This window comes from Pterocles gutturalis, unplaced genomic scaffold, assembly GCF_000699245.1.
Source record: "Pterocles gutturalis isolate BGI_N339 unplaced genomic scaffold, ASM69924v1 scaffold7188, whole genome shotgun sequence".
Taxonomy (NCBI): domain Eukaryota; kingdom Metazoa; phylum Chordata; class Aves; order Pterocliformes; family Pteroclidae; genus Pterocles; species Pterocles gutturalis.
Genome location: NW_010122981.1, coordinates 78,687 through 88,430, shown reverse-complemented (window position 1 = coordinate 88,430; position 9,744 = coordinate 78,687). Strand labels below are relative to the sequence as shown.

The 9,744-nt window shown below is 38.2% G+C and overlaps 1 protein-coding gene across 1 annotated transcript in view; it reads left to right on the top strand.

Moving 5' to 3' along the window:
* SLC24A4 (solute carrier family 24 (sodium/potassium/calcium exchanger), member 4) overlaps positions 1-9,744 on the top strand; it is an 87,397-nt gene that overhangs the window by 66,551 nt on the left and 11,102 nt on the right. The window contains exons 10-11 of the mRNA XM_010077719.1: positions 827-996; positions 2,921-3,065. Of these exons, the coding sequence (XP_010076021.1) occupies positions 827-996; positions 2,921-3,065 (315 nt within the window). The remainder of the gene's footprint in view (positions 1-826; positions 997-2,920; positions 3,066-9,744) is intronic.

Sequence of the window (9,744 nt, the reverse complement as noted above, 5' to 3'; positions counted from 1 at the left end):
CCTACATATTATTATATGTAATAATTAATATTTATTACAGTCATATGCATATTTCCTGCCCTGCTTTCTAACACCACATGGGTATGTCTCCTGTCTGCTGAGCCTTGCTCTGCTTGCTATGTGTAGTCTGTAGCATTTGTGAGAATATTGGTTTCTTGTTGAGTTCTGAAAGTACTTGCCTGTACTTGTGTTGCTTCCCAATATAATTTTGTCTCTCTGTTTGTGTTCTTAACATGGTAGAACAAGCTCTTAACCTTGGTACAAGTTTCTTTGTATTAACAAAGGCTTACTTACAACATACATTTTTTTGTGACAATTGTTGGTTTTCATCATTTCAAATCTTGTCATGTTAGAGATATTGATAATATTCTGTGAAGTGAAGATTTCCAAAAGGAGTGAGCACAGTATTAGGGACTTCTGGATGTGCAGCACCTTGATCCAATGGGAGAGCTTTAGCGGTTTCAGGAGTGCTGTCTACACTGGCACAGTGCAAGTGCTTTTAGGGAAGGCTTACAAAACCATAGCAGGACATAAGCAAACTGGTACTACACCAAGAATGGCTGGATACAAACTGCTCCCACTCATCTGAGAGTGGGTTGGTGGCTACCTTAGCAGAGTGAAATCCATTTTCAGCATGTGATGTCAATGAAGTGCACAACTGATGAGCAGATTCACCAGGCTGCAGAAATATTACAGGAAAGTTACTCATAAATTCAATCGTTCAGATGAATATTACCCCCACCTGAGCCTGAAAATAATAACGCTGGGTCATGGGAAGCATGGTGAAATAAATTTCACAACTAACTCTGTTCATTGTGATCATTAGTGAAGGGGATGCAGCAGTACGGAAAAAACAGTGTTGTGATGGTGGATGAAATCATCTGCTCCAGTCCTCCCAAATACCGGTTCCCTGAAGCTGGATTACGGATTATGATTACTAATAAATTTGGACCACGCACCAGAATGCGGATGGCAAGCCGACTCATCATTAATGAGGTAGGTTCATTAAGGAAACAATAAACAACTGTGAGGCAGAGGGATTGCCGTGCTCATAGTGATTCTGGAATTCAGATTGTCCCATGTTCCTAGGGATGGACTAGAGCAATGTCTTTCTCTAGCAGCTATATCACAGCAGATTTGAAGATGGATTCCCAATTGGTGATGCTGCCTATATTAATGGGAGGGCAGTCACCAAGGAGGGTGCCCAAAGGTGTTCGTTTCAGTGTGCATGTGTATATGTTCACATTTGGATTTTATCTGCAGCAGAAGAATTGGTTTTGATCATTACAAAAGTGATCAGGCTAAAAAAAGGATAATGGACAGGGCAACCAAAAATCTGTAAGAACTGCTCTTACATTAGCAGCACATCAGGATCATATGAGGTATTTGCCTACCTCTTTAGTCTTCAGTGTAGTCTTCAGCTCAAAATGAAAATGGACCAAAAATATTTGCATGAGGGGAATTTGCCCTGGACAATGTGTTGTCACCACCATAGATAGCTTGTTTCATATCCTGCAGCTGAAGTGACAGGACTGTCCAAGTGATGCTGTTCCGAGCTTGTATGAACTACTTGTGGTGAAATCTTTGGCCTGACAGCCTTGGCTTCTATGAAGGCAGGATTTTATCATTTGCTAAAAAAAGAGGTTTTTACTCTGGCAAATAAATTCATTTCAGTAGTTTAGGAAATACAAGTGTTAGCAAGTTGCTAGAATTTGAACTTCATAACACAGTTCATGTGTCTACCCAGCATTGTGAATACCCCAGTGAAAGAAAGGAGCACTAATATATTTGTAACAAAAGTCCAATTTAAGAGTGAAGTATTTATTGGGAAGTCAGTTTGGTGGTGTACAATCAAGAGCAGAAGATCAGATAGGGCACACAGTTAACTCTGTAAAAGTTCTGCTTTGAAGGCAATTCATTGATCAGAAAAATTTTTTCTTAGTCAATATGTGCACAGAGAGCTGATACTTGCTAGTTCAACATCTGCAAAAGACATTTTCTAAACCAGAGCATTTTGGATCTATGTTCTTATGTATTCTCACTGCCAAAGTTTTGCAAAATATTCAGATATGAGTTTTCTTTACTTTCAATTTCAGTGCGTTAATACTAGTTTCAGAAATTTTTTTGCGTGCAGTTACTTTAGTTTTCAAGGCATTTCAGAGCACTTTTTAGGAAGTTGGAACAATTTGTCTTGAAAAAGAGAACACGTGCCTAGCCTGCATTATCTCATCTAACAAAAGAAAAATGTTTATTTTTTTGTAAAAGTAGGAAATTACTGTTACATCTCACATTCTCCAGTGTATTAATGAGTATATATACTGATGTTTAAAACCTATCCCTGTAATTGTTTTACTATGTATTGGAACTGTAGCAGTCTGTAGCAGGAGCAATTATGGGCTTAATGAAAGTATATACTCGGACAAGGGCAACAGGGGTTAATCATACTTTTGAAATTATAAGTAAGACCTTTACATTTACCTCAAGGAATAGGGACAAGAAGGAGGTAGAAGAGTTGGACCTGAGTCGGTGAGATCCTGGGTAATGAGTCATTCATATGCCAACTCTAATAGTGCAGAAATGTCCTGAGTGTTACCACTAGATGATGGTGCTATTGCTGTTTTGAGTGGGAACTCTTGAGTGAGAGGTGGTTCAGAATAAACATGCTTATTAAAACATGGTGCGGAAGAGCAGATATGACAACTTTCTCCATCATGGCTTGAAAGACCTCTGCCAGTAATTCTGAGGTGGATGGTGAACACTGGCTTGATGAGGACAGGTAGGCCACAGATTTGTTTGTTGCTGACTGGAAGGAAGGCTTTGTGGAGAAACATCATGGGGCACGTGACTGGGGCTGGACAGATAGCAAAACCTGTATTTAACAAAAGTCAGTATTTTCCAAACTATGTCTTTGACACTGCAGCGTCAACGGCTAATCCAATCTGCCAATGGCTCAAGCAAACCACTTCAGAATGGGAGACATGAGAATATTGAAAACGGGAACATCCCTGTGGTGAACCAAGAGGAGGAAAATGAACAGGACAATCTATCTCCCTTTTCATTGCCAGGTAAGTCTTGCTTTCCAAGTATTTATAGTAAGGAAACAGAAGATAATTAAGATCCCAGACAGTGGTTTGTTAGAAAAGACATGTGGGTAGAGAGGAGGAAGGGAATTGATTTGGCTGTCTGAAGGCTGGATTTGATGACACTAAAACTGGGCTGGAGGCTACATGGCTAAAAGCAGATCTTAGGAAAGTGTTTTCTAGCCATCAGGCATGATAATGGTAGAAGTGCTGGTTTGCAAGAGGTGAAAGGAAAGTACGTAAGGCAAGATTATATTAAAACACGTCAGACCAACTTGATGAGCACTGCACTGCTAGTGATTTTGAAGTCAACAGTTAATAATGGCCTGCAGGAGATTGCTAGGCCAGAGGCAGCTACGTGTATAAATATATAATAACTTGATTTAGTGACTATAGGAGAGACTTCTTGGATGAAGAGAAAGAAAGATTTAGGGGGAGAAAGTGTGTTTAGTGTCTTTTGAAAGTGTTTAAAATTCTTAGAATACCAGTATGTAATAATATTCACCTTTTGAAATTTTTTTTAAATTCTTTGGTGTGAAGGTATATATACATAACCAACCTTGCTATGTTGGTGCGCTTAGCACACGGGAGGTTGACTCTCTCCCAAATGCTTTGGAGGTGAGACAGCAGAGATTAGATCACCCCTCACAAACGTAGTCAGTAGTCGTCTGTCACACAGTTACCGTTTAACACAGATATTACTTGACATAAATGAATATCACATGCAGTAAAAAAGAAGAAATTTTCCATGTTGTATATGGTTCTAATTTCTTAGAGATCTCGTTGCTATCATTTATAGAAGGGATGTTTGTGACTGAACAAAAATTGAAGCATACTGTGTGAAGACTGGATAAAACTGTACGTTTTCATGTGTTATTGTATTGTGTGCTCTTACAGGAGCTTCTTGCAGTCAGCAGTTACAGACTTTCATCAGGGGTAAAGAATGGAAACAAACTGAATTCACTGAAGATAGGCCCATTAGGTGGGCTCCTGATAGTCACAGAATCACAGAATGTTAGATATTGGAAGGGACCTCAAAAGATCATCTAGTCCAATCCCCCTGCCGGAGCAGGAACACCTAGATCAGATCACACAGGAACGCATCCAGGCGGGCTTTGAATGTCTCCAGAGAAGGAGACTCCACAACCTCTCTGGGCAGCCTGTTCCAGTGCTCTGTCACCCTCAATGAGATAACGAAAAAACTGTTTTTATTGTATGGTGAAATAAGTAGATCCAAGGCAGTAATATGCTTGTGCACATGAACGTGTTGTTAGTAATAACAACAATAATAACAGTAACAGTAATAAACAACTTCTAAAGAACAAAAATGTCTCCCCCAACCATCTTAAAAATGCAAGATTCAATGGATGTGTTCACAAATAAGATTTTTTTAATGAGGTTTTAAAAAGTTTTTGGATTCAAGTTTTAATTATGGCAGTGCAATCATGCATTTCTTCATACATTCCAGGATGATGCAGAAAACCTAACATGTGGCAAACATTACCTGGAGACCATATTTGGATTTGTTCAAGACTCAGACAACATCTTTATGAGTAAAAAATGGATTTCAGAGTAGAGCTTCCTAAGTGTGTGACCTTCACAATAGATAAAATGCTTTGAACTAAGGAGGGAGTTATTAGTTATTGCCATTGGCCTTTTTAATGCAGTTTTTCTGCATTTTTGAGAAAGTCTTCAAAGATAATTGAGGTGTAACAGGCCAAAGTAGAATCACTGATGATACAGTTCATACTGGAATGAAGCAAAAGTTCAAGATTTACTCAGAGAGTTGCATAAAATGGCAAAGTGACTGTTTAAAATCCTCATTGTTATCTTCAGGTTTTGTTGGTGGAGATGATTATCTATCGGTTGGATTCTCATTGGTCAACTCATATGTTCTGAGGGAGAATTCTTTTATTTTTGCTTTCAGAAATACCACTTGAATAACTTTTCAGAAAATGTAAAGAACCAGCATCATTCTTTGTTGTTGTTTCAGTACTGTGGCACAATCAGTAACTTAAAAAAAATCCTGACATTTAAAACTGGCTTTAGGGAAAAGGTAGTTTGCAGACAGTTTCCCAGAATTCCCTCTGTTTTTCTTTTGATATATTTTCAGGCCAGGAATACACATACATTTTCTAAAGATCAGAAGTTCATGTATTCTTTCAGTACTATAAAGAGTTCTATGAAGAACAGGCTTTCACTTTCCAGTAGGACTTTCCAAGTCAACTGCTTGCAGTGTGCTAAGTAGAAAATTCACTCCGTTATTTTAAGAGCTGCAATAGAAATGGCTATGAATTGGTGCAAACCCTTTTTTCTGCTGTTATGTAGTCACCTTTTTTTAGCCTAGTTTGGGGTTTGACTTTCCTCCTTCGATTTGGATATTCTAGATCCTTATGAAAGAACAAGTTTTTTTTCTGAAACAGAAATAAATGTAAGTGAAGTTTAAAGCACTACATCATCGCTGAGTGAATCCCAGTAATCATTTGCCATCTGTAAGTTTTGCTTATTGTTCTCTTTTATCCTCTATCAATGGAGTGCTCAGCAATAAATGTAGGGCTTTAGAACACAGAAATAGAGAATAAAATTGTTACATGAAACCAGTCTCAAAGCACAGCATCCAGCCTAGATCCCATATGTCAAACATCCCGAGTGATTCACCCCCAGGGTGTGGTTCAGGCCCATCTTAAACAGGAGACAACACATAGTTTTTATGGAAGCTACATATTGTATCATACAAACTAGCCTTTGCCTTTGCTTTCTGTGCAGGAAGAAACATACTCTTTAAACAGGGAATTTCTTACTTGACCTAACCTTCAGGCCATGACGATTGTCTTCCAAGAGAAGGGCTCATTTGATGCTTTACAATTTGGTTACTCTACAGTTGTTTGGAAACAGGTCTTAGACTTTAAAAAAAACCCCACAGATCAGAATAAAGCAGGATGAAACTGAGCAGGCATATGTTGACAACAAAATGATGTGTAAAAGCCCCTGCATAGCTCAGTAGTCTTTTAGAGCCCAGACTCAGAAAAGCACTTCTGTGCAGCTCTTAATGCATGCTTAAATCCCATTCACTGTCACATGTTCAGGATCCTTTAAAATACTCAGTGTTCTCAGCTCCTGCTGGTTTCACAGAAATGAAGAACTCCTCCTTTTACAGGATTGGACCATGGATGCTTTATATAAGTCGTGATGGTGTTAGCTAAAATAGGAATAATGATTCCCAGAGCTAAAATGAGATGGTAATAAAGGAGATTAGCAATACTGCCCATTTTTGTATGAATCCAAAATACAGAGACAACATGTGGGATAGAAGCAAAAAGGAATTAACAGTATCTACTAAAAACGTAAAAAATGTTCGTGCTTGGTCAAACCAGATGTTTGTCTCGCCCAATATCCTGACTCCAGCCATGACTTCATGAAGAAGCCTGGGGAAGAATGAGACAGGACAAGTTGGCCTTCAGCTATTTTCAGCTCAAGGAACTTTGTGGACTGGGTGTAATGTCTGAGTATTTAAAAATCCTTAATGAATTTCTTCTTCACTAACCTGTCTAATTCTCATTGAATCTTTGCAAACATTAAATACCCACAGCATCCTTTGAGAAGGAGTTTTGTGGTTGTGTGAAGATGTCATCTTTTATTGGAAAACACAGTGAACAAAGCAAACTCCATGTACCTCACTTGAACAGTCAGGATGGTGTAGCTCTTTGTTAATGTCCTCTATGGAGTTGTATGTCCTCAAGGTTGAACTAGAGACAGAAGAGAGTTCCATGTAGAAACCTCTGTAGTTTCTGTGTCTGCAAACACTGATGAAGAGAGTTCTTTTAGCTTTTCTGCAGTGTCCCTATCTTCTCTCAGTGCTCCTCTATACTTTGATCACTAATGGACCCAGCAGACTTCCTGCTCCTAATGTATCTGAAGTAACATTTATTGTGAATTTTGATTCGTCTTTGTAGTTGTTCCTTAGACTGTCTTTTTGGCCTGCCTTCTGGTGCTTTTTCCAGAGTTTGGAAACGTGACTTAGATGGCTGAGTTATGAAGAGAGCTAGTTTCTGTAGATGCTTTGATGTTACAAGAGAGAAGTTCTTCCAAGAAGGTAGTTCAGAGCAGGACCTAACTGTTCTGAAATGCTTTTTTTTGGGAAGAGCTGCTTCTTGCCACTGCCTATGTAATGACACATCTACTTCAGAATTTTATTTCAGAACAAGAGTGGGCTTCTGAGGCACATCTCAGTGTTGTCCTCATGCACTGCACTTTGATTTGCATAATGTGCTTGAAGCTCATGAGCCAGACTCGTTTTGTAGAAAACTAAACTGTAAAATGTGTTCCAGAAGAGCAATGAGTGTGCTGTGCCTTGGAGGAGGATACACAGGATAAATTGGAAGAGAAGCGGGCAAGTATTTGATTTAGTAACTAATCACTTCATTCTGAAAGGGCAAAGAGGGACTTGAGGAAGTCTGTAAATCCCAGTTCTCCCTTAAAAAACATTTATAAAGTAGACAGTTAAAACATACAAAATAAACCATGCCAAAATCCAACTGAGTCAAATAAGATATGGGGAGTACCTCTGTTCTTTTACATTTGATTTTTGTTGAATATGGCCTGTGTAAACCTATACTAACTCAGAGTAAAGTTTGTTTCTACATACTGGAGCAAATTCTTTTTTTCTGGACCAGTTCCCACTGTACCAAAGCTGTGTCTGTAAAAGAAAATTATTGGCAGAAATCCAAATATGTGAAGTGTGGTAAAGGCACAGGCTGAAAATTGGAATCTGAGTTGTTTTGGACAGATCTCACGGTCTGGAATGTGGAACTTGTATTCTGGAAAATGGAACTTCTGAGAAAAGTGTCACTAGTTTGGAAAATAGTCTGTTTTGGATGAGGATGAGAAGTAAAACTTTGGTATTTTCCACTAAAAAAAAGAATTGTTTCCAAAGCTGTGTTGCAGGAAAATTGCAATAAAAATGTTTTAATATGTCAGCCCACTTGGAGGGCTGACAAAGGTTGGGCCTTCTTGGATATCCGTTTACACACTACGTAACCAAGAGTCTCTTGCTTCCACAATTCCTGGGGAAAGATGCAGAGCTGAAATCAATGAGGATTTTCCAATGTGATGGAGAGGCAGCTGCTTTGTTAGTTTTCCTAACAGCAAATTGAGAACCATTTACTCAGAAAATTTTTTATTTTGCAACAAAGGCATTTTTCTGTGGAAAATAATTCTGATGGAAAATTCACAATGAGTCTAGTTTGTTGTATCTGTTTCAGTTGTTTCTATGTTGAATCCCATACTTGGGACAAAAATTTATATTCATCTGTTGTGTTTTGGATACTGCGCATGCTCAGAAATTAATTAGGCTTTCAGATTGGCTAATTTACCTATGTTAAAGTTTTCCAGTCAGTCTCAACTCCAATGAATAACAGCACTTTCTAGCAGAAATTTCCTTTCCTGGGTTATTACAAAGCTCCCAGTGTGGAGGTGCATATGTCACTGTCACACATTTTCAGATTGAGATTTGAATTAATAGTAATGATATGTGGGTGTAAATATATCTTTGCAAATATAAAAGCTAATTAGAACCAAGGGGACAGGTGATTTTAAAATCACTTTTGATTGGGGGGAAAATTGGTTGGTTTGATTTTTTTTAATTAAAATTGGTAGAGATATATAAAAAGATAAAAGAGGAATTTAAAAATCTGCAGCAATTAAAAAAAAAAAAAATCTTCCTAGGCCAGCCTGGACATGCCTTATTTTTCTTCTAAGTTTACCATTGTCAAAAGCAAAAAAACTCAGAAAAATAAAAATCAGCAGTAAACTCCAGGAAGCCTTTGTCATTTTGCAGGTAGACTTAAGTTAGGGAAAACCTTTCCCGTTTTTCAAATTACCTTAAATTAGAGATTTATATGAATTTGCAACAAAACAGTTATGAAAATCCTGTGTGACAATTCGATTCATGCTTTTCAGGGATGTTATGGGTTTTTTTTAGATCAGTCAGCTACTAATTGCTTTGTGTAAGGAGGTACTTTTTTCATATGTGCAGGTTTAGGCATGTCCTGAAGTAGCTAATGTGTGGAGCAGCGGTCTATGCTTGACTGCCACACTTTTAAAGGGAAGACTAAGTGGAAAACCTATCAAATGTAACTAACTACAGTAACTTAGATCTGACTCCTGACGCCGTAGTTGCAGACTCCAGTCTGTCTAAACTGAAAAAAAAAAAAAAATGTTTTCTATGCAGCTTATTGACTAGGACATGCAGGCTGTCTGCACTATATGCGCTTTGAAGTTCTGTTTCAGACTAGCTGTAGCTTGGTCCCATGGATGAAATGCCCATTATTATTTGGAGCACTTTGAAGTTTGTGCCTCTGGTTCAGCTTTATACCAGGGGAATCTCATTGGTGTGATACAAGGCTGCTCCGTGTCGCGAACTAAAATACAGTGAATTGCAAACCAAAATACAGTAAATGGGAATAATCAGGAGATTTACTTCAAGGATACACCCCTGGACTGAATGAAAACACAAATGTAATTTCACATTTTCATACTGGGCTCCTCTCAACTCTGTCTGAATGTTGCAAACAGGACAGTATTTTTCCTGTAAAAGGTACTTTCTTTAGTGCCTTGAGGAAATATTCATTTCCTCTCAGTGTTGTGATGTGTGTTGTTGACTTAA